The sequence below is a fragment of the Mirounga angustirostris genome, unplaced genomic scaffold (assembly GCF_029215605.1).
Source record: "Mirounga angustirostris isolate CCGP_5_RB_7025 unplaced genomic scaffold, mMirAng1.0.hap1 SCAF_4, whole genome shotgun sequence".
Lineage (NCBI taxonomy): Eukaryota > Metazoa > Chordata > Mammalia > Carnivora > Phocidae > Mirounga > Mirounga angustirostris.
In genome coordinates this window covers 13,373,267-13,396,948 of record NW_026991712.1, presented here as the reverse complement: position 1 = coordinate 13,396,948, position 23,682 = coordinate 13,373,267, and the positions used below count along the sequence as shown (strand labels likewise).

The following is a 23,682-nucleotide window of genomic DNA, read 5'->3' as shown; positions in this document are numbered from 1 at the left end:
CACTTTTCTTTTGGAATCTTTTTGCCGTCTCTCTATTAGAAACAGTCTCCATCATTCTGGCCAAACAGTGTAACTAACACGGTAAATGAATATCCAGTGTGAACATTCGTCGAGCATCTGCTTGCTGCCATGTTAGGTTCTGGGACATAAAGAATTTAAGGATGATAGAGTTGCTGTCCTCGGGCCACTCCCTCGCAGATTGTAATGGAGGAAGCTCAGGGCTACCTACAGATGTTGGCAGTTCAGCATGAGGCCGGAGATACGGAGAGAGTGAGGCCTGCATGCTTTTAGAACATCCCAGGGCTGATTATTGGGGTACCAGGCAGAGCCATCGGGCCAGAGGAGATGACAGGCTTGGAAGTTAAAATCCACATGGTGTCTGTCACTGTGCTGTGGGAGTCCTCAGGGAGGGGCAGCAGTGGGTTCAGCTGTGAGGCACAGAGGGATGATGAGAAAATTGGGAAGGCTGCACAGAGGAGGGAAAGGGCTTTGCAGGATGAGTAGAAGTTCACCAAGAGGGCTGAACAGTTGGAGGGACAGTGGAAGCAGATGCCCCGAGGAGGGTCAGCAAATGGCATGTCCAGTGTGGCCAGAGTGCTGAGGATGCTGTAGCTGAGGCTGAAAGCTTAAGAGCTCGGACTGTGGGGCCTTAGTCCCGTTGGTGTTATTACCCCTGTGTTACTGGGATTGTGGTTTTGTCACCCATGTGCCGGGACGGGACTGGTGTCTACGTGTAGGGGCACTGAGTGATTGAGGGTCATGCAGCCTCTGACCTACAGGGCGCTCCATACCGGTAGCTCAGGGCGTCACCTTGGACCTGACTGTGAGACCGTTGACTAAGCCTGCAGGTCTGAGCCAGGGGAGTGACATGATTAGACATGTCCAGCGACCCGGTTCCTCCCGAACGGCAGGTCCTCCGCTTCCGGCGTGTGCCCAGGCGCTGCGGTGCTCTCCCCGTGCACCGTCGCTTTGGCCATGACCCTCCGGGTGCCCGCGAGCTTGCAGGAGAGGGAGCAGGAACGCTGAGCTGTGCCGAGCCTGCCGAGGGCCCTGTGGTGACCGTGAAGTCAGGGGACCGGGTTCTGGTCAAGTCTTTGGTCAGTTGGCCACGTGACTGTGGAAAGTCACTCGTGGTCCCTTCTTCCGCCATCCGAATCCGTGTCTCCTCCAGTGTGACGTTGGTGGCAGCCAGGCAGATCACCGAGGCACGTGCTCCCTGGAGCCCGTCTGAAGGATCGCAAGAGTGTGGCCACATGTGGCTAGTCTTGAGCACTCAGGACTCTGCTTCTTTTCTGGTCTCCTCTAAACCTCCCTATGTGCTCAGAGTTTAGAGTGCATGTATTCCTTTTCTGTTTTCTTCTCTGAGACAAAAGGAAGTTCCCGATTCTGCTGGTCCTGGTTCGGTGAACTCGGACAACCCGCCCTGGTGGGCCGGAGCTGCTTGTCTGCCAGATACACCCTGGGACGACTTCCAAGGGCTGGGTGGGGACAGTGCGAGACCCTGGGCGTCAGGAGCCCTGCACGGGCCGGCACAGAGGATGCCAGTGAGGGCAGGCCCCGGCCCCCGCCTCCCACCATGCCCAGCAGCAGGTGCCCACACTCATCTCAGGCTGCAGGCTCACTCCTGGACCGGGCTTTCTCCAGTGAGTTCTGCAGCACCCCTGCATCCCTACCACCTGGGGACCCATGGAATCGACCCCAGCCTAGGCCTACTGACCAGCCTTGCTGTGCGTGACCTCGGGGGTCTGTACTGGAACAAGTCCCCAGTGATCATGAGGGCCACTCAGCTGCGAGCCCACGGCCCAGAGAAGCCTTCTGTGTGCCTACTGCCCTGTAGGCCCTCGGTAGGTGCGAGTGATTCTCACACACACACACACACACACACACCACCACCACCACCACCACCACGAATGTTGGAATGCCACCCAGGTCCACGGAGCTCTGGACACTTGAGTTCCCTGTCAGGCTTCTTTTCTGGACTACTGTTCTGACACGTTTTTGGTGAATTTTCATCTCTGCTGCTTCTTGATTGCTTTTGTTCCCTTTTCTCCCCTCCCTCCCTTCTGCTGTCTTTCCCTAGTGTTCGGGTTGCCTGGACACTCTGCGGCTCCTGACCCCCTACTGCTGGTGAGCTGGGACATGGCGGGGTGCACCTTCTGAGTGGGGGGGGCAGGGGGCGAGAGTGGGAGCCACTAGGGTTCCCCACGGGGCTCGCTGGTAGACGGGCAGACGGACACAGCTCCTTTCCTGCCTGGCAAGCCTGGGGGACAGCTCTGCGGCGTGGGCTCCCTGTGCCTCGCGCCCAGCCCGTTGGATTTCTGTTCCGTGGTCTCTTCCTCCTGCCCCACTCCCTCCACTTTGGGTTTCATCCGCGTCCTGGGGGCAAGGTAAATGGCCCTGGTTTACTTAGTGACATGTGCCTGTGTGGCTTGAAGTAAGACCGGTTTCCGTGAAAGTCAGAAGTGCATTCCAGAGTCACAGCGTGACCTCCCCGGAAGCCCAGCTAATCCAGGTTTTAAAGAGGAGTTGGAACAAAGGTGGTGATTATGGGATGTGTGAGCTGTGGGGTGTGGGAAAGGGCAGGGACAGCAGGATCGCCTGGTGGGAAGCTCTGTTTTGAGGAATCGAGCGAATGGCCCCAGAATGGGATCCAGATGCTAAAGGGAGGCGGGGGCTTGGGGCAGGCATGGACCCGAGGGACCGTGCAGCCCGTGGTGCTGGGCTCCATCCGCCCCCCACCCCCTTGCTAGCTGTGTGACGTCGGGCAAGGGGCCTGCTCTTTCCACGCTGCTGTTTCTGTCATTTTGGGATAGGAGTCCTGTCCCTCAGGTTGTGATCATTAATGGGCATTAAATGGGGGAATTACAGGGATCTCTTCTGTGATTGGCGATTAGTCAATGCTGTTTTGAGCATTAACCCTTGCTCTTACCCTGAGCATCTTTTTCCTTCCTCCCAACTGACATCTCTCTCAGGGCCCAAGTGATCGTCATGGGAACAGTGGCAGTCCCGTGTGGAGCTCCCTGAGGCCCCAGGGCACGTGGGCTGCAATTGTTGGTGTAGTCCTTAAGTGGATGGTTTCTCATTGGCCCGTTTCTTTAATGAGATGTGAAGCTCTTTGCAGGCAGGGGCCCACGTGAGATCTTGAGTCTCCCAAGTTTCTTTCCTGGAGAACATGCTTGCCTGAGAACCTCTGTACTCTATCTTCAAGGGCAGGTCCTGCTGTTCTGTGAACAATTGCCTCCTTGAGTCATTGTTTGGTGGTTCTGCTCCAGGGTACTTTGCCCCCTTTTTCATGGGGATCTGATGGACATTCGGGTCTTTGTTGACCTTTCCTGGAGGGATATTGTGGGCGAAGGCAAACAAAAGGAAGTGGACAAAAAATACTCCCAAACCTTAAAGTTTTGTCATTTGTAGAAGGAAAGCGTTGGTGATTTTTCTCAGCCCTTTTCAGTATCTGAATCACCTTGAAGCTCTAGAGGGAGGTGGCGGGGAGCTGAGTAGGTGGAAGCCTTCTTTCACTGAGGACCTACTATGTGAAAGGGCTTTACACAGGCCAACTCTGACCCCCCCCAACTCTGTGAGGCAGGACCCATTTGGCAGGTATGGATGGGGGTTCCAGAAGTGAACCTCCAAGTGTCACGGGTAAACATTGGGTCTGTCCCTTGGCATAGCCTCCCCTCCCCTGCCCTCTGTCTGCCTCTCTTTCTCTCTCTAAATATTGCTGTTGTTATTCCTCTCTGATCTGTTCTAGCTAATGACACAGAAGGTCACTGTGAGGGAACCCAGGGACCTGCTGTTAGGACAGTTTGGATCCCTGAACCTGTTCGGGGCCTCAGTTCTCGCGGGTCTGGAGGACAGTTTGTGGGAAGTGCCATGTCCTCACTGGTACCACTCACAGGTTTGTCCTCTCACCTGTGGGTGGGGAGAGGCAGTCGGGGTCAGTTGGTTTTTGGGGAGACCAGCTCCCCATTCCTGTCACGACAGCCCCGAGGCTGGCGGGCATGTTGCCCGGGGAGTCTCTGTTCGTTGACCTTTCCGGCATCTCTGTCTTCTGGAATCTTCTTATGCGGTCACCCTGCCCCCAGTCTGTCCCCCCACATTACCCTTCTGTGGCAGGGCAGCCTCGTGGTTAAACAAAAAGGCTCTGAGGGGCGCCTGGGTGGCTCAGTTGGTTGGGCGACTGCCTTCGGCTCGGATCGTGATCCTGGGGTCCTGGGATCGAGCCCTGCATTGGGCTCCCTGCTCGGCCGGAGGCCTGCTTCTCCCTCTCCCACTCCCCCTGCTTGTGTTCCCCCTCACGCTGTCTCTCTGTCAATTAAATAAATAAATAAAATATTTTAAAAAACAAACAAAAAACCAAAAAGGCTCTGGAGGCAGGGTGCGTGGGCTCATATCTCAGCCTGATCTCTGACACTCGTCCTCATTTGAACATGGGTTCACACCTCACAGCGTTGTTGAGGTGACATGACTTACTGCGGCCCATGCTCTTGAACAAGCCCTCAGGAGGTATGGTTCTTCCCTGCCCTGCCAAGCCTCTGCTCATGCTGCCTTCTGCTGACAGCACCCTGCACCTACCGAGTTAAGGAGCTGCTCCCCTCCCAGGTGCTGTGTGTCCAGCTCTCCTTCTCACTTGAGATTTGCTTCTCATTCTGCATCCCACAGGTCCTAGCTGGGCCTTTACCTCTCTGGTAAGGTCACTTTACCTCTCTGGGCCTCATTTCTCAGCTGCTCAGTGAGGGAATCGAACCAGATTATTCCAAGGTTTCTCCCACTCTGACGTGCAGGGGCCTCTCACATCCGGTAGGTTCTAGTCTCTCCTCCTCTGTCCTGGCTCCGGGCACACCACCATCACAGCCTGGACACCACCCAGTGTGCTCAGTTACGGACATGCACTGTCTGCACGTTCACTTCTCTGGGTCTCTTGGTACGGCCTGGAAGCTCCCTGAAGGCAAAGATCCTGCCTTTCTCGATTGGCGTGATTTCCAGCTCCCAGCATTATTCCAGCCAACCCTTAATGAGCAGGTGTCGAGTTCCCACGTGCCGTGCAGGACTTCTGGAGCCTGGCTGAACCCAAATGCCGGTATTTCTGAAGGCCAGCTCTAACCAGTGTCCATCAGCGCTGTGAGCAGGGCTCCCTTAACGGAGTGCAGGTGAGGGTACCTGGCCGTAGAAGGGCTCATGCTGGGGGGGCTCCCTTGCCCCTCCTGTGTAAGCCCACGGTGTCCGACACGGCACAGAGGATCATCAGACTCTCACTAACATGAGTGAACGGGACTGGGCTCACTTTGCACCTCTCATGCCTAACTGGTGGGAATGACCAAAGTACTGGTGGATCGGGCTGTCTGAAGCTGCTAGTCCATGTGAGCTGTGAGCCCCCCTCGGGCAGCTGTGCGTGCTGAGTGTCTCAGAGACAGCCTCTCATCCACGTGTGGACCCCAGAGGACATGCCTTTCCAATTCCTTATTTTTATTAAGTAGACAAGGGAACACGTTCAGAGAGCTTAAGGCGTGTGCCCACAGCCAGTGACTGACCACGGCATCGCGATTCATACCCGGTTTATTTTGCCCACAAGCCCCACCTCATGCCCCCCGCCCCCTGCATCCCCTGGTTGATGAACTGGGTGAGTGCAAGGGGGAGTGTGTGCTGGAGGCTTGGGAATTCCAGAGCAGCCGATCCGTGTCTTCCCAGCACACGCCAGGGAGAAACTGAAATGAAGCAAGAATAGAGTCTGTCAGTGGGAGGACAGTTGCTGCTTTCTCTGGGAATAGATCTCCGTGATTTATCTTCCCAGGTGAGGCGGGCCCCAGCTCTCGGGGTATCACAGAGAGACAGTGTGACTACAACCAGCAGAATCACTGCCTCTCCCTTCATCAGAGAAAGATCAAGTAGACACCTCTTCTGTGGCATCAGCGACGAAGAAATCCTACCTCCCAAGCGTCGGGGGGGCCCGCTCAGAGTGTCCGGGAGCTGCTGTGTCCTGCCCGATGGCCGCTGCTTTGCCCCACCCGAGGCCAGCGTCCACAGGTGCTGAGGTCACCATCTGCTGATGCTTGCTCCGGCTGACGTGGACAATGCGACTGATCGCTGTTGCAAGAGCAGAGATGGAGGAGAGGGAGAGCGCCCCACGGAGTCCGGGACGCCGAGCAGCAGAGAGGGGACAGCATGCAGCCAGGCACACCTGGGAGATGCTCCCTCCGGCCCCCACTGCAGACCGTGCTTCTCTCACGCGTGGGTGCCAGGGGCCAGCTGACCTGGCTTTGCACAGTCCGTGCCCTGGACCCCCATTCACCGCTCTGGGCCAACCCAGGACACCTGGAATCTTCCAGTTCCCAGAGCATCCCTCCGTGCATCCCGCATTTAAGGGTTACTGGTGTACAAACGTGCGGTCTCAAGTGTTGGGTAGGAAATGGAGGCGGCCTCTTTCTGTTTTTCTTCAAAATGCCCACTGCAGGGGGGCCAGCTGGTGGAACTAGGGAGGGTCAAGAAGGAAATGACCTGTTTGGGCCAGACAGCCCAGGAGGCAGAGGAGAGAGAGAGAGACTCAGCCAAGAGAATGGGGCTGGGGGCTGTATTTTCTTGTAGGGCAGTTCCAAGCAGGATTCCGTGCCACCAGGCCAGAACACGTTTATTTGCAGAATGTTCCCGGCCCTCTGGGGGCAGGGTCAGCTGCAAGGCAGTGGGCCGTGAAAGTACGGAGGGGCAGAGAAAGCTGTCAAGTGCCGATTCCCAGGCCTTGAGAATTGTTCTGGAGTCTGCAGCGTACTTACACAGGACACACTAAAAAAACGTTAACCAACTTTTCATTGAGGTGTGACATGCACTAGAAAATCCGTGTATCCTAAGTATGTGGATGGCTTGGTAAGTGTTCACAGATGGCACATGGGTGTGTGGCCAGCACCTGCATGAATGGAAGGTCATGAGTGTATCAGGAGCCGCACCTGATACCTTCCGGTCACTGTCTGTCCCACCTCACTCAGGATCACTTTGTCCTGACTTCCCACAGCATAGATGCATTTAACCTGCTTATGTGTTCACGTCTTACTTTTTTAAAAGATTTATTTATTGGGGCGCCCAGGTCGCTCAGTCAGTTCAGCATTGGACTCTTGGTTTCAGCTTCAGGTCATGATCCCGGGGTCCTGGGATCGAGTCCTGCATCGGGCCCCCTGCTCAGCGGGGAGTCTGCTTCTCCCTTTGACCCTCCGCCTGTTTGTGCTCTCTCTCTCCTTCTCTCTCTCAAATAAAGTCTTTTACAAAAAAGATGCCAGTGCCACCTAAGAAGCCAATCCTGGGTATTGACCATCATTTTTTATTTTGGCCAATCCATTAGGAAAAGCAAATAAATGCCTAGAAGGGAATCAACGTAGCAGAGGAAGTGAAAATGCTCCCTGAGAGGGAAGTTCCGTGCAGCACCCCGAGTTCTTGCGGGTGAAGGCTGTGGTGGGCCACCTCCTCAGGGTGGGGGTTCCACTGCTTGGCTGCAGTGATACCCAGCAGACCACGTAATAATTCTTCCCCAGGTGACAGAGCTTTAATGTACCGGACCCAACAAAACAGACGTGCCTCCAGCCCTGCCTGTGTCCCTCCTCCTCTCCCCTTGCCTTTGACTGGGGCTGGTACCACAAGTCACTGCCCCCTCCTGCTGGAAGCAGCCCCTCTCAGCCCCCCAGGACTCTGCGCCCGACATTCTGGTGCCCTGCCGTTCCTGGCTGCTACCCTGGGCCGGCAGCTCTCGGCGCTGGTTGCTGTCGGAGCTGAGGCTGTGCTTGACCTGCGGGAGGCCTCATTCATTTGCAGCATGAAACAATGGCTAACCGAGCTCTTAATATGTGCCCAGCCCCATGCTGAGCGCTTTATGGTGATGACGTCCCCCCGGCCTCCTAGGTCTAAGAAGTGGGTAGGTGTGACTCACCCCCATTTTACAGATGAGAAAACTAAGGGCTAAAACCATTTTCCCTGAGTAACATAGCTAGTGAGTTTCTTAGTTTGACTGCAAACGTTGATGTTTTAACCACTATCCTGTATTTCTCTCTTAGGGGCTGATATTTAGATACTTAAACTTCCTTTTGAACCCACCTCTCTCTTGGGTCTAAAAGCTATGTCAGGTGGGTTTAAATGGGACAAAGGGAGCTCATCCTGTGACCCTTGGCCACTGAAGAACGTTTAAAACAGAGGATGGCATGTTGTTTCTATGAGTAATGGCCCCCCAAGAGATGTCCATGCCCTGGTCCCAGGACCTGGGGGTGAATATGCTGCCTTCCATGTCAAGAGGGACTTTGTAGCTAAGATTGAAGCTTAGGACCGTGAGCTGGGGTTATCGATCTTGGGTCATCTATGTGGGCCCCATGTAATCATAGGGGTCCTTGAAAGTGGAGGAGGGAGGCCATAGAGTCAGAGAAGGAGGTATCCTGGTGGAAGCAGGGTCAGAGGTGCCATGTTGCTGTATTTGAAGATGGGAGGAAGGGAGCCACTTCTGGAAGGTAGAACAGGCAAGGAAACGGACTTTTCTTAGAGCCTCCAGAAGAAACAGCTCTGCCAACCCCCTTAATTATGCCTGGATGAGACCCACGCTAGACTTCTGACCTCCAAAAGTGTAAGATAATGAATTTGTGTTGTGCTATGCCACTAAGTATTTGAAGTTACCGCAGGAACGAAACAGTTGCTCTTGATGACGGTTGCTGAAATGGCCAAGCTCGTGGGGTTGTGTGGTTTTCCAGCTGCGTGACCTTGGGCAGTTTGCTTCACCTTTCTGGGCCTCTGGTTTCTCATCTCTCAAATTGGGTAAGAGTAGGCTGTAACCTACAAGGTTGTTAGAGGAGTAAATGAGGATTGTTATGCCCGTGAAATGCCTGGTAGTTGTAGGTACGGTCGCTCCAGGTGGGCGTCCTCACTTGTCCCACAGAATTGGGAGACACACCGGCTCCAGATTCAGGCTCCACTCTTAGCTGTTGGGAGCAAGGCAGCGGCCTGTGCCTCTGTTTCCTTATCTGGAAAATAGAGGCAGGAGTCCCAGGGTGGTGGGGCGATTGTATCAAATGGTGGGCCTGAGCCTTCAGGGGGAGCGATAGGCCGTCCGTAGGGGGCAGTCGTTCTTACCTTTGGGTGGGTGGTGACTGTTGAACCTCGAGCCCTCTGCATCCTGCACCCACGTGTTTCTTCAGTTATCTTGAGGATAGTTGAAGTACGCCATGCTGGGGAGGCAGAAGTGTCCCCGCAAGGCCGGAACAGTCCTGGGTACCTACCCAGCAGGTGCTCAGTGATTGCTGCACACAGGAATATAAAAAGGAGAAGGCCCCAGGCCCTGCCCCGAAGACACTCGTGGTGCAGGAGGAGGCCTGGCCTGATGCCAGAGCTTTGCGGTTGTCTTTAAAAAGAAACAAAACAAAACAAAGAACTGACCCCCAACCCCCTCAGCTCTCTGCCAGGACCTCTCAGCCCAGCAGAGGAGCTCAGGACTGTGTGCCAGGCCTGGCCCAACTGCTGACTGCCTAAGCTGGCCCCCTACCCCTTCTTGAACCTTTTCTCCTCCTCTTGATAATGGGCATACCTCTCAGGGTAGTTTTGGGGAGCCCCAAGCAGTAGAATGTTCCGGATCTGAGAGGTCTTTGGTGCCTGTGCGAAGTGACTCTCCCCTGAAGGCCCCCCGATTTCCTGCCTCACCTCCGTTTGGGGATCAGACCTACAGGGCATTATTTTTAGTGAGTTTCCCTCTAAGTGTATTAGGGTCAAATATAAGGAAGGGAGAAGGACATGACTACTGCTCTGGGTCCATGATTGTAACAAGATTGATTTTTCTTCTCTGCATCCCCAGGCCTGATCTTTGGACCAGAAAGGAATTAAAAAGTTGCCCCTTACGATGGCTGTGCCTTGTCAGTTGCCTGGAGCTGCATTCAAGGATTTCCGGAGCCTTGTGGATTTACAGTGATATTCAGCTGCCTGGGGGAGGACCGTGGAGGAAGCATTCTCTGGAATCACACGTTTGGATGCTAATGGCGGTTTTCAGGAAGGCCCTGGTTGAGCGCCTGGCGGATCCCTGCACCTGGACGCTTGTGGGGGACAGAAGACCGCAGCTTCCTGGGACGCCTGAGATCTCTGCCCTTATTTCCGCATGAGTGTTTGGTTGGGTCGCTGCCAGCCTCCCCGAGGGCGCCCTGTGAAACGTAAGGCCCATCCCCTCCTCGTGCACCTGCTCCTGTGTGTTCTATCAGGTGCTCACCTGGGCTTTCGGTGACACTGGCCTGGCTGGGGGGGACAGAAGTCACGGTGACAGAGCCGGTTCTCAAGGGGAGATGGCATTTACTGACCTCCCTCCGTGTGTGCTCGGGTGCTGGGTGCGTGGGGGAGACAGCTGGAAACTGAAAGGAGCTTCCCTGGAGCACCCTGGTTCCCTGTGCTGATGGGCGTCATCGTGCCCGTCAGCCTTCCCTGACTGCCTGGCTCGTGGGCCTGTCTCCGGACACCAGACCACAGGGGCCTTGAAGTGAGTTTTGAAGACAGAGCATTGTATCTTCCTGCTGTGGAATGGGCATTAAGGCGTGATGGTGAATGAGGTAAGACGTTGAGGGTAAATAGGGCAAGTATGCATGGCTCTGTGCTTAGAGCGAGAAACACACTGTTGAGAGTCCTCAGGCTGCCCGTGGAGCAAGAAGGCCTGGGCTGGGATCTCTGCCCCATACCTGCTGTGTGACTCAGGCCAAGTGACTGCTGGATGCTTTCCCTCTCTCTCTTCAATAGAAATGATGTGTCATCATCCTTCGCAGGGTTGGTGTCGAGGATCTCAAAATAGATGCTCGCGCTTGGCACGCAGCAGATAGTGTGTATGTGGTGGGGTCACTGTGGTTTGGGGGAAGGCTTCTGGGGAGGGTGGGTATTGTGTGGGCCATGAACCAGAGTCAGGTGGGTCGTGCTGGACTTCACACGGGGTACTGGTTGGCATGGACGGTTGATCGGAGATCACCGTCCCTGGACTTGTGGGAAGGCCGAGTGGCTAGTAGGCAGTAACAGGCAAGGGAAAGGAGCCTTGTGTCCGCATGAGGGAGGGAGCAGTCAGACTTGGACTTCGCCGCAAAGGCCGACGGCAGTTCTGCAGTTGGCAAGCAGAAGGACTGGCCCCCCCACCCCCACCTCCCCGGTCCTGACTTGGCAGCTCTGATGTTGGTGACTCGGAGGGATGTTGCCTTAGCGTTGGGCTCCCTGTGGGAGAATGGCAGCTCAAACCTCCAGTGTCCTGGTGCAGGTCACCTGGGACCGCCTGGCACATGGCTGCCAAGACCGCAGTGAGGTAGGGCCTGGGGTTTGATTCTGACTGAGTTCCCGGTTCCACTCATGCCCTGGGGCGCTTCTCAGCAAGGCTTTCCCTGATCTCCTAGTGGAAATAAGGTCCCTGTGGTCCCTCCCCACTATTCTCAATCAGAGCGCCTAGATGTGTTGTGATGTGTTGCTCACATACACAGGTTGTCTGATTTCGTGTCTTTCTTCCCCACCCTGGAAAGCAGTCTCTCTGAGGTCAGGAAACAGGTTTGTCTGGAGGCGACTTATTTATTGTATCTCCCTTGATCAGATCACAGGGTCACTCTTAGTGGTTTTATTTCGGTGTTCCTGAAAAGGACAGACAAAAGGGAAGTGCTCTCTTGTTGAGCATCTATATACCTTCATCAGCCCACCGTCCTACTAGGGGGGCAATGGTGTGCACATTGTATAGCGGAGAATTGGGAGGTTTCGTGGGGCCACGTAACTCACCCGAGATTCCTAATCCATGAGAGCGCTGAGCAGGAAGCCAGGAGCTGCCTGGTGTTTTATGCTGAATCACGCCAATTCAGCTGAAGGGTAAAGACTTTTCCTTCGAGGTCTTTAGAAGGGCGTGTGTGCGTGTAGCACGGTCTGCTGAGGAATGCTCTTGGACTCCTCAGAACTGGGTACCCTCTCTGTCCTCCGGGAGAGACAGACTTTCAGTAAGGACTCCCTCCTGTGTGAGGAGGCAGGATGAAGTGGGGCCGGGGTTGCGGTCCAGCCCCTGGAGGCTCACGGCCTGCGAGGAGCCTGTGCCCTTGGGTGGGTGGGGATTTGCAGCTCCCTGTGATGGGTGTGACGCCCACCGCACCACGGCCAAACAGGGCAGGGAAGGGAATCGTCTGAGGAGGGGGCTGTTGAAGGTCTGGGAGCACTCTGAGGACGGGGAGGCTTGGCTGGGTTTGCAGTGGTGAGCAGAACAGTCCTGGGGGCCTGAGGGCCTCAGCTAGAAGAGTTGGGAGCACGGGGGCGCAGCCCTGCCCCCAGGCCTTTGCATCTTCTTGCTCTTTTCTCCTACCCTCCTGCTGTGGCAGCTGTGCCCCCGCTTATCACATGACCCAGAACCCCACTTCTGTTTTTATCGGTTGCTCCCCAGAACAAACCCATTGTGGTCTGGGTTATCTCCTGCTCCTCCCAGGAGGACAAGGGTGGGCTCTGCATCGGAAGATGCAGAAGGGTCCTGGTGAGGAATAAGGCTCCGCTGGGCCCCTCCTCTCTGGCCGCTGAGTCCCTGCCCCACATCTGCAGGGCTGTACCCTGTGGACATTGACAGAGAAATGAAAACCATTTCTTAAGCCACACTCTGTGCAGGGCGTGTGGCAGATACTATTCCATTCCAAGCCCAGAACAGACCTGTGGGGTAAGCACGGTCAGTCTGATGTTTTCCTCTTGACATAACTGGAACACAGAAAGGCAGAGCAGTTCTCAGGGCAGGACTTGAACAGTTCTCTTGGAAGCCAGAACCACTGGGCCTCCCTGTCTGGAGCTGAGGGACCCATTTCTGCTTCCTTCTTGGCCCCTGGTGACGGTATGACCTCGGGCAGGTTACCTCTCTTCTCTGGGCCTTCATACCCCTTACTGGTAGGCAAACCGTCTACTTTCTGAGTCCGGACCCTTGCGAGTGAAAGCAGCATGCCAACATTTGCTCTGGGACGACAGGTGTAAATCAGGTTGTCGCTGGGCAGACTCCACCCAGTGGCCCTGGACTTATCAGTTAGTTGGTGGACGGTGCTGCTGGTGCTGCTGGTCCTGGTGCTGGTGCTGCTGGTCTTGCACTTGGTGCTGGTCCTGGTGCTGGTGCTGCTGGTCTTGCACTTGGTGCTGGTCCTGGTGCTGGTGCTGGTGCTGGTCCTGGTGCTGGTGCTGCTGGTCTTGCACTTGGTGCTGGTCCTGGTGCTGGTGCTGCTGGTCTTGCACTTGGTGCTGGTCCTGGTGCTGGTGCTGGTGCTGGTCCTGGTGCTGGTGCTGCTGGTCTTGCACTTGGTGCTGGTCCTGGTCCTGGTACTGGTGCTGGTCCTGGTGCTGGTGCTGCTGGTCTTGCACTTGGTGCTGGTCCTGGTGCTGGTGCTGGTCCTGGTGCTGGTGCTGCTGGTCTTGCACTTGGTGCTGGTCCTGGTGCTGGTGCTGGTGCTGGTCCTGGTGCTGGTGCTGCTGGTCTTGCACTTGGTGCTGGTCCTGGTGCTGGTGCTGGTGCTGGTCCTGGTGCTGGTGCTGCTGGTCTTGCACTTGGTGCTGGTCCTGGTCCTGGTGCTGGTCCTGGTGCTGGTGCTGGTGCTGGTCCTGGTGCTGGTGCTGCTGGTGCTATTTTCTGTGTCCGCGGCGGCACCTCCAGGTCCCCCTTTGCGGCTGCGTGGGCAGTTTGCATTTCTGCGTATAGCACATGAGCTTGGCCTCATCTCCCTATCTCACAAGTCCATCTTTAGCTGCTTGGAGGAGCCCGTTTCTCTTTGAGCTCAGTTCCCCCAGACTGCTGCCAGAGCTGACCCTCTATTTATTTGCTTATTTTCGCTGGGCCCCTGTGGTGATTGACAGCACATACACTCATCCAGGGGCTAGGGGTGCAGTGCTGCCCTCCCAACGACACAGACACCACAAGCCAGCGTTCCTAGAGATGGCTTATTGCCGTGGACCTGTTCCCTAACAGGGGAGCCCGGGTCCCCTGGAGTCTGCACGGGCTCAGCTGAGGGAAGGGCTGTGACTCATTCTCCAGGCTGAATCTGCAGCCCAGGCTTCTCAGCAAACAGCCATGAGATTGCTTCATGGCTGGTGTTTATTAATGTCTGGAAATGTGCCTGGTTAACCTTCCAATCCGGCGAGGTGGGTGTGGTGCCCCTTTTCTGTATGAAGAAACTGAGGCTCAGAGAGATCCAGAAAGCTTCCCAACTTATCACTTATCTCTGGAGAGAGCAGAGAAGCTGGTACACACACTCCAGTCTGTTAGCCTTCAACGTCCCTTTGCCTGCTGGGCCAGTGGTTCTCAGTGTGTGGGGAGCTGTTCAAGATGCCTTTAGGTTATTGAGGGGCAGGCTGACTTAAAAAAAAATAATTCTTTTATATTTACCTTCTCTTGAATTAGAAAAAGATCACAATTGACAGAGGAGACCTGTTATTTTGCAGTTATCACAGCGTAGGGCTTAGATTTTTGAGTTTAAAAAAAGGGCCAATTTTGTAAAAATATTAAGGTAGCAGCAAGTAAACACAGCCCTCTTGAAGAGGGCCGAATTTGGAGTGCAGTCCTCTGTAGTTTGTGCCCCTCCGGCTGCATGGCTCTGGCCACACCCCCGGAGACGGTGTCTCTCTGCCCCTGACCCGAGTGGGGTCTACGCTCTGCTTCATGTAGGAACATGTCTGCGCCGTAGTTCACCGTGATCCTCCCTAAATCCAGAAGATGCACGATGAAGGGACTACACAGCTCAGTCTGAAGCTAGATGGAGAACAAAAAGAATCTCAGAACGATAGGACTTTATAATCCTATAATTCTGCTCGAATTGACGGCAGCCTCTGATCATGGCATGGGCAATTCATTATATTTATTGAGCACCCAAAGTTTTCCAATCACCTCCTCTATTACTGTCTGAGGTTGAATTATGAAATAGTAAATATTCCGCCTATGAAGTCCATTGGTGACTCATTCACTCCTTTTTTCACTCATTTCTCCTCGGTAAATAGGGAATAATATTAGCTACCCCATGGGTTCATTGTGAGAATTACATAAGAGAACATATTGAAGGGCTTAATTCAGTGCCTGACATATAATAAGCACTCAGGGAATACCAGCTGTTTTTAAATAAAATGTTGAAATGGAGTTAGAAAATCAAAATCTGTAGGCATATAGAAACAAGAGCATTGAGGATGAGTGAGTTACTAAAATTTAACATTAAATTTTGCTCTGACTTCCTAGTTAGCCCAACACACTGGGTGGGTTCTGTTTGTCTGTGTATGTCAAGGGTTGGCTGACTTTTCTGTGAAGGGCTAGGTAGTAAATATTTTTGGCTTTGTAGGGCACACAGTTCTGTCACCACTAGTCAGTTCTGCCTTTGCGTCCGGAAAGCAGGCATAGCCAGTAGGTAAATGAATAGGCATGGCTGTGTTCCAATAAAGCTTTATTTATAAGGACTGGCCCTCGGCCCATAGGTTGTAGTTTGCCCCTTGGTCTAAATGAGGGAAGACTGTTTGTCATTGAAAAAGAACAACTTCTGGATTATAAACACTGAGAAAAATTTGTTACAAGATGTAGTCTTTTTTTTTTTAAGATTTTATTTTTAAGTAATCTCTACACCCAACGTGTTGGACTTAGAACCTTGAGATCAAGAGCTGCATGCTCTACCGACTGAGCCAGCCAGGTGCCCCAAGATGTGGTCTTTATATGAAGCTTGTTAAACAGTGTACGGACAGTGCTTTCATTGGGTTTTATGGAAAATACAGAAGACTTTGGCATTGCTAGTTCTTTTACCATGTATTTGGCAAACATTTATTGAGGCCTTACTATATCTCAGCCTCTGATGTTGACCCATCGTGGAACATAAAGGCACATGCATTTTGGCAGGGGGTACTGCATTAGCAAGGGGTCATCTCAGCAATGATGCAGGGAGGTCAGCTTAGATTGTTTGCGGTGTCGGATGCACTGCCCAGTTCCTGAATTACACACAGGCCTTAGTGCTAATGTAAGTGGTCTGCCTGGGTTCCAGGCCCACCAGCTGCTCAGCATCCTACCTCTCAAAGCAGATGGGAGTGTCAGATGAGATCCTTGCCCTCTTAGAGTGATACCTGCAATTACTGGAAGAATGTGGTCTTTAGAGCAAAACACAACCAGGTTTTGAAGGAGTGCCGTTCCATAGCTGTGTGACCTTGCTCTAGTTCCTAAACCTCTCTGAACCTCACTTTCTTTATCTGCGAAGTGGGAACCATGACACTGCTGAATCTCTAGTTCTTACCTCAGTGTGGTCAGCTAATATTTACTCTCTGAATGTTAGTTCTTCCCTGGGGGGGGCCTGGTGGCTGCTGGCCTTACCTCTCCCTTATCCCAGGAAACCGGGTCCTGGCTTTTCAAGCTGGAGCCTGTGGATGTGAGGATTTCAGCCCCCTTCTCTCCGGTGAGTGTTCAGGGTAAGAAGGCTTGAGAAAACACTGGCCTGAGGAATTCCGAAGTTAATGAAGGGAGCGGATTCCAGAACGGTCTCTGCTTGACCTCCCACCCTTTCTCCAACCCCCTGTTATCCCTGAGCGAGTTTGGAGGCAATCAAAGGATTATAGCAACTGCATAAAACAGCTCTCACGCGGTGGGGCAGGACTGTGGCCTTGGCCACTGGGCCAGGGCGGGTGACTCTGAGTCTTCCTTATGGTGCCTGGTTAACCTGAGAAGGTCATTGGGAGCCACCAGGGTGGGCAAGGCAGGCCATCATGGGAGAAGGAGAGCATATTGGACCAAGTTGGAGGGATAATTGTCAGCTATAAAGGTGGGGGGGAGTAAGGGGCTGTGTGAGAAATTCGAAAGACCCAGGTGCCTTTATTTATTTATTTTTAAAAGATGTTATTTATTTATATATTTGACAGAGGGAGGGAGAGAGAGAGAGAGCACAAGCAGGGAGAGCAGCAGGCAGAAGGAGAAGCAGGCTCCCCGCCAAGGGAGGAGCCCGATGCGGGGCTCAGTCCCAGGACGCCGAGATCATGACCTGAGCCGAGCGCAGACGCTTAACCGACTGAGCCACCCAGGCACACCGACCCAGGTGCCTTTAAAAAAAAAAAAAAAGGAAACTTTTTTCCCCTTATTCTGACAGAGGGCAGGCTCTTGTTGACTGATACAGTTTCCAGACGCGTTCTCCATTTCCGGCTAATGGAAACTTCAGGGGAAAGGCTTTGGAGCCCAGAGCTGGGCAGGAAGATTGCTGTCGTTGATGGGCTGCATTGGCTGAGGCTCGCTGGCTGCTCTCTGGGTAGTGGGTTATTTCCTCTGGTGGGTGGGGGCTGGGGATGCTTTGTCCCCTTTCTTTTTCTGGTCATATTGCCTGGTTTTGCAGGACAGTGGCTGGGGGTGGGGGTCTTTCCCTCTCATGTCTGTGTCTGCTCTGTCTGCCGCCGTCTTATGACCCCTCCCCCCCCCCGCCATGGGGTGGGGGTTCTGGGGAGAGGGGGTCAGCTCTACCTGATTACCAGGAACTGCCCTGACCCTCCCCTCCCCTGCCGGAGCCTTATCCGGCTGCAGCCAGAGCAGCTCCTCTGGTGAGCTCCCTGGGGTTTAGCAGGAGACAGACAAATAAACATCAGCCAGGACCAGCTCCCAGCTTTCTGCGCACCCAGGGGCCCGGACACTGTGTTGCATTTCCAGAGAACGGGATGATGCTCATTGTAAAAAGAATTTTCCTGATGGAGAGATGCTCTAGGGAGGTTGTCCGGGAACGTTAGAAAGTCAAGGACCATGTGTATGTCCTGGGGCTTCCTGGCTGTGTGACCTTGGGGGGGACACTTGGTCTTTCTGGACCTTACTTTCCTCCTACCTGGAGCTGGTCCTTGTGAAAATTATGTGACCTGAGATGTGAAGTCTGGCCAGTTATGAGTCCCCGCCTCTGAACCTGACACAGAGTAAACCCTGAACTTAAGTCCGACTTGCCAGTAGGTTCCTTTTGTGACTGCCCTGTTTTCCAGTTGTTGAGTCAGCTCAGGCGGTTCCTGGGACTTCTCTGAGGCTCCAGCTCCTCGTCTTTCGATGAGGTGGTGGTCCATGTTTCCTGTCCCTCATGTGCTTGTTGAAAGGACCAAAGGAGTCGCCCCTGGGAAAGTGCCTGAGAGCCGGCCCGCATGGCTGTTGTTGGACTGTCATGGCTGAGCCTGATCTCTTGCCAGTGGAGTCTGGAGGTGACACAGATGATGGGTTCGAGCACATTGCTCAAGGTTAAGGCCAGGTGTGTTCGGGACGCGGGCGGCCCAGCATCCCTCGGAAGCCATGCTGGGATGCTGGGCACACTGTGAGGGCCACCAGCTCTGCTCTCCTCTGCTTCCCGAGTCCTTCAGACTGACTTGCCAGGCTCTAGAACCTGCTCGGATTGGGGGATTGTTTGTCTCTTTGCATGATATCCAGATCTGAGGCCCAAAACAAGAAGCCGTAGAGGGTCATTTAACAGACTCCCCCATTCCTACCCCAGGATTAACCGGGCTTAAATGAGGTGGCGTGTGTGCTTTGGATCTTGGTTTCTGAAGAAATAAGAACAATTTAGAGATACAGTGGAAGCCTGTGGGCTCTCCGCTCCCCTTCCAGTTCCTTCCCTTCCCAGAAGTACCACTCTTCTGAACGTGGGCTGCAGTCGGTCGCGCCTCACCCTTTCTTACAGATCTGTTCGTTCCTTCATGCTCCTCCTGGTGGATTTTGGGTCCTTTCCAGGTTTTTGCTACTGTAAACAGTGCTGGGGGCAGCTTCCTTGCACACGCATGTGTGGATGTCCCCAGGGGCATGATGCACGGGGACGCACACTTTCCGCCTTGTCAGGCGTAGCCCTGCTGCCATCCCGTTGGGACCCCCTGCATGCTGGCGGCGGGGGGGGGGACCCTCCCTGCGAGCTGGGGGGCTCTTTGAGTGATGCTCGCCCTGCGTCCCTGTGTCCGGTCGGCAGTGCCTGGTAGCAGCACCAGCTCCCTACTTGTAGAATGAGGTGAATTCTGGAAGGAGATGAGGTTGGCACGGAGGGCAGGACCAGAGTCAGGGCATCAAAGAAGCAGTGCCACGGCTGCCCCCTGCCGAAGCGTGGGCAGCAGAGAGAAGAAAAGAAGTGGGGGTGGTGGAGAAACGGGCGCTGAAAGCTGAAGGGGTGGCTGGGCCAGGCGTCACTAGGCTGGCTCTTGGGGGACTGGATGAGGCCACGTCTGTGCAGGTGTGGACAGCCGAGGAGGAGCTGGGGACCCCACTGTGGGGGACGTGGGTGTCACCGAGACCACCGTGGGAGCCAGTCTCAGCCAGGAGGGGGCTTGGTTTCCAGCCAAGCCTGTGTCTCAGGGACAGTAAAGGAGAGTAGGGTAACAGGGCCGTTTGTGGATGGCGTGGAGAAGAAAGTGCTGGAAGGAAGATCCATGCTGAGGAAAAGCTGAGAGAAACGAGAGCATGAGAGAGGGTCAAACACAAAGTGAGAGCCCTCTCCCCCCCGTTTTTTGAATGAATTAGAAATGGAAAATTTGGGTTTGGTAAGGGGAAAATAATGTGTATACTGTGAAATAGCCTGTTTTCTTCTTCTTCTTTTTTTTTTTTTTTTAAAGATTTTATTTATTTATTTGAGAGAGAGAGAGAGAGAGAACATGAGAGGGGAGAGGGTCAGAGGGAGAAGTAGGCTTCCCGCTGAGCCGGGAGCCCGATGTGGGACGCTGGGATCATGACCTGAGCCGAAGGCAATTGCTTAACCAACTGAGCCACCCAGACGCCCTAGCCTGTTTTCTTCTTAAACCTTTTCTCTGATGGTAACACGAATAAAGGTCTTTGGAGAAAATATAGAATATATAGAAGGGCATAATGGTTGAAAACAGTGTCCATGATGCTCCACTGGGAGCAGCCCCTGCTAGTCGTAGGGTGACCCACTCGCCCGGGTTGTTCCGGGGTGTTCCTGGTGGCAGCACTGGAAGCCCCACCTCCTGGGACTCGATGGCCTCCTGCCGTCCCTGGGGCACGCGTGGCTTGAGGGGTCACCAGGCCCTCCCCCTCCTGCTTTGTAGGTGGGTGCCCATGCCTCCCACCTGCAGGCCTCGTGGGTGTGCCGAGCATCCCTGTCTCTGCTGGGGACGGGGTGCAGGCCACCACGTGATGCCCGGGGGTGAGGTCCAGGGGGAGCCTCACCTGGAGAAGAGAATGCGCATTACTTAAGTGTCTGGAGGGCAGGCAGTTCCTAACAGCCCTGTAAGGTCTTTGCATTTGGCTCGTCTTTGTCAAGCACCTACTAAGTGCAGGGCACCGTGCTGAGAAATCGAGGCCCTGTGGGTTTGTCGAGTACATATTTGCTTCCTTTTGGTAGTTTTCGTGGCTTCACGTTATTCAGTCACTGTAGCAGCGCCGGGAGAGGCTGTTGCTGTCACCCCTGCCTGTTCTGCAGGTGAGGAGCGGAAGGGCAGGTTAGCGCACCCCCCCCCTGGGGGGGGTACCTGACGCCATGATCTAAGTCTTCTGGGTCACTTCATATGCAACAGAGTGTGGTGGTTTCAGGGGGCCTGGCGCTAGTCTTGGTCCTTTCATTTGCTAGATGGGTGGCCTTGGGCCAGTTACTTAACTTCCCAGCTGTAAAGTGGGGTCATCATGGCTCTTCTGTTGAGGTTGAATGTTTGTGTCTTCCCCACGTTTTTATGTTGAAGCCCTAAGCCTCAGTGATGGTATTCGGAGGTGGGAGCTTTGGGAGGTGATAAGGCTCAGAGGAGGTCATGAGGGTGCCCCCCACCTCCCCGCCCGCAGTGGGGCTAGTGTCTTTGCAAAGAGGAAGACACAGAGATCTCTCGTTTTTATGCTTACACTCCAAGGGGAGGCCAGTGGTGGCAGCTCTTGGGATGAGCTGGGTCCTTCTTCCTCCCCTTGTGAGCGCCTTTCCCGCCCTGCCTTCGCGCACCGACCGTGTGTTAGGGCATTCTTGCAAAAAGCCTCAAGAGCCAGAGCAAGACGAGAAGAAACTTGTTGGCTGCTTGCCTGCAGGCTGAATGAAGCCCTTCCTGGGGTTTCAGTAGCTCTCTAGTTAGCACCAAAATAAACACCTCCCACTGGCGTGGAGGTTCCCAGGTGACATTGCATTTTGGATTCAGGGAGCCCTGGCGTGTTGCATCTTCCTGAGGATGTATAACGTTTAGATAGCAACAAAGGTAAAAGGGAAATTCAGGCTTGGGCAGGGCAGGCTGTACCCCTTTGGTGTGATGAGTGGGTGAGACATGGCTTAGGGACACTTCTGATGTCCTGTGTTCCCAGGTTGTTGTGATGAGAGGGGCATCAGCAGGCAAGGGGAAACTGTTTTGCTGCCCAGAGAAGCCAGTGTTCTCCTGATGCTTCCATGGTCTAGTGTTTGAGTCTTATTCCCGTCCGTTCTGTGTGATGGGAAGGTCTTGGGCATCACGTCATAGAGGCCGTGGATGTGTAGACATTGGTTGCACGGTGTTTGTATGTTATTTACCCTTTATTGAATGGCTTTTATGTGCCAAAACTTAAATAAAGCTTCCAGCAACCCCAAGAGGTAAATGCTGTGGGACTCTCATCTCACTGCTCTGAGAACCGAGGCTTGGACAGGTTAGGGCACCCAGCTAGTGAGGCCGAAGCTGGGATTCTGAGCGTCCCTGGGACTCCCAACCTCGTTCCCCAGGCACCTGCTCCCTGCCCCGAAAATGTCACAACCTATCACGTGAGATGCCAGGACTCTGGTCCCAGATGGACAGAGGGGGCCCTGGGGGAGGCTGGATCTTTGCACCTGATGGAATGGACCCTAGCCTGCTATATTTACAGTCCCGTTCTCCTGAAGGGACTCCAGAAGTCAACCACTTTGGGGGGGTGGTGGTGGTAGTGACAGGGAGTTACACCCCAGCTCTGCTGGTTTGCTGGGTGCACATGGGCCTGGGGGCCATCAGGGAGAAGGGGGTTGGGGCAGGCAGGGCTGGTGGGCAGAAAAAAACCTACTACAGACAATCCAGACTGCATTGTGGATGGACTCGTGGATTATTACAGAGGCTCAAATGACCAGATTTGGGTCAGTAAGCCTGGGCTGCAGAAAGAGAAATGTGAAATCTTTATATTTTTCCATGAAGTCTTCATCATTTTAAAGGACCCTGTTTTCTTGGTTACCCCTCTAGGGATGGTGGGTGTGGGGTCTTCCCAGCCAGAGATTTGTGGCAGTGGTGAGGAGGGAGGGGGTGGTGGGGCCGGGGTGGGGTGGGGGCGGCAGGGACTGATGGAAAGGAAGAACAGGATAGGAGTGTGCACATTCCACACCCAGCTTGTTCCTGGTTTAACTTTCTCCCCGAGAGAGAACAAGGGGCCGATTCACGTGGCCCGAGTGGCTTCCCTCAACCCGGAGCCGGAGCCGGGTTCCTGTGCCTTCCAGTGACTCAGGAGGAAATTCCATCACGCATCATTCATGCCATTCTCTATCTTCATATTGTGGCTGCCTCATCTTTCTGGAATTTGCCTTTTTTCTTTCTTTTTCTGGGGCATCTGGGGAGGCAACATATGGTATGACTCCAGGAAGCACAACCCAGCTTTGGTCTTCATGCGCGGCCGCCTCCAGGCGTCCCGGGCCTCGTGTTCCGGGGATGGTCGGTGTTCGCAGCGTCGGGCCTGGTGACTCGTGCACGGTGTTCCTGTTGTCTTCGGGGCTCCGCACCCGGTTCTCCACCCCCTGGGGGGACCTCTAGTTCAACACTCCCATCATCTGGGACCTTGAGATTGCATCTCTTGGGATGGCCGGCTTCCTGGCGTGCTTCCCTGGATGGAGGAGTCACCTGAGGTGTCTGGACCCTGGCGTGCGGCCGTGGGGCCCCTGCCACGAGGAGGTGAAGCAGGCCACCGTCACCAGTGCGGAGAGGGGACGGGCGTTCTGATGGGGTGCTTTCTGCCTCGCCCAGTGCCCACCGATCTTGGCTTTAGACCCAGCCTCCTCTGGCTCCCCCCGCAGGTCTGGTTGCCCCGTCCCCCTTGCTCACACAGGCGTTTACCTGCTTTTTGCTACAGCATGCTCCTGCCGCGTGGGTCTGGCTTTTCTGTGAGCCTGGAAGCTTGTCTGGTGGGAGGACCAAGTTTGGGCTCACGTTGTATTTCAAAGCCCTTAGTGTGGGGCCAGCCCATGTTCGCTGCTGGATGAACTCTCAAGAGACCGGTTGAGACTTCTCCGAATTAAAGGGGATGGGGTCACACAGGCCTCTCTCCCCCTTTATAGATCAGCTGCTATTTATCATTCAGATAATCAGTGAGTATATGTGGATGTCTGCTGTGTTTTCAGGGTAGGTACTAGAAAGGCACAGCTGCCCCTCCCTAAAGTGGGAAAAACAGCAGGAAAACCAGTCTAGTACAGTGTTTCAAGTGATGTGTCTGAGCGTGAGAAGGCCTGAGTTTGAATCATGGCCTTGTTACTGACGAGCATGTGACCCGAGACCAGGCACTTCTCTGAGCCTCAGTTTCCCTAGCTGCAGAATGGGAGTAAAGAAAGCTAGTGTTCACATCTGGAGATTATTTTAATGAGCTGGTACTTGCATAATGTTGAGCATGTAGGCAAGCTCTCTGGAGAGAGACCCGTGGGCATCTCTTGTTCATTTAAAAGCTAAGTGGATGCGATGCACCTTTGAGAACTGCAGCTCTGCTTGTGGGGGAGGTCAGTGCTGTCCTTGGTGGGTGTGGTGGTGCAGAGCAGGATGGGGGGGTCCTGGAATGCGGAGGCCCGTGTGTTGGAAAGCCGGGCCGTG

At 54.4% G+C, this 23,682-nt stretch overlaps 1 protein-coding gene across 1 annotated transcript in view; it reads left to right on the top strand.

The window, feature by feature from the left end:
* The first annotated feature begins 878 nt into the window (after positions 1–878).
* Positions 879–23,682, top strand: part of LOC123858718 (uncharacterized) — a 180,283-nt gene continuing 157,479 nt past the window's right edge. The window contains exons 1-3 of the mRNA XM_064587442.1: positions 879–1,097; positions 2,081–2,127; positions 12,957–22,898. Coding sequence (XP_064443512.1) covers positions 879–1,097; positions 2,081–2,127; positions 12,957–13,737 — 1,047 coding nt within the window. The 3' untranslated portion in view covers positions 13,738–22,898. The remainder of the gene's footprint in view (positions 1,098–2,080; positions 2,128–12,956; positions 22,899–23,682) is intronic.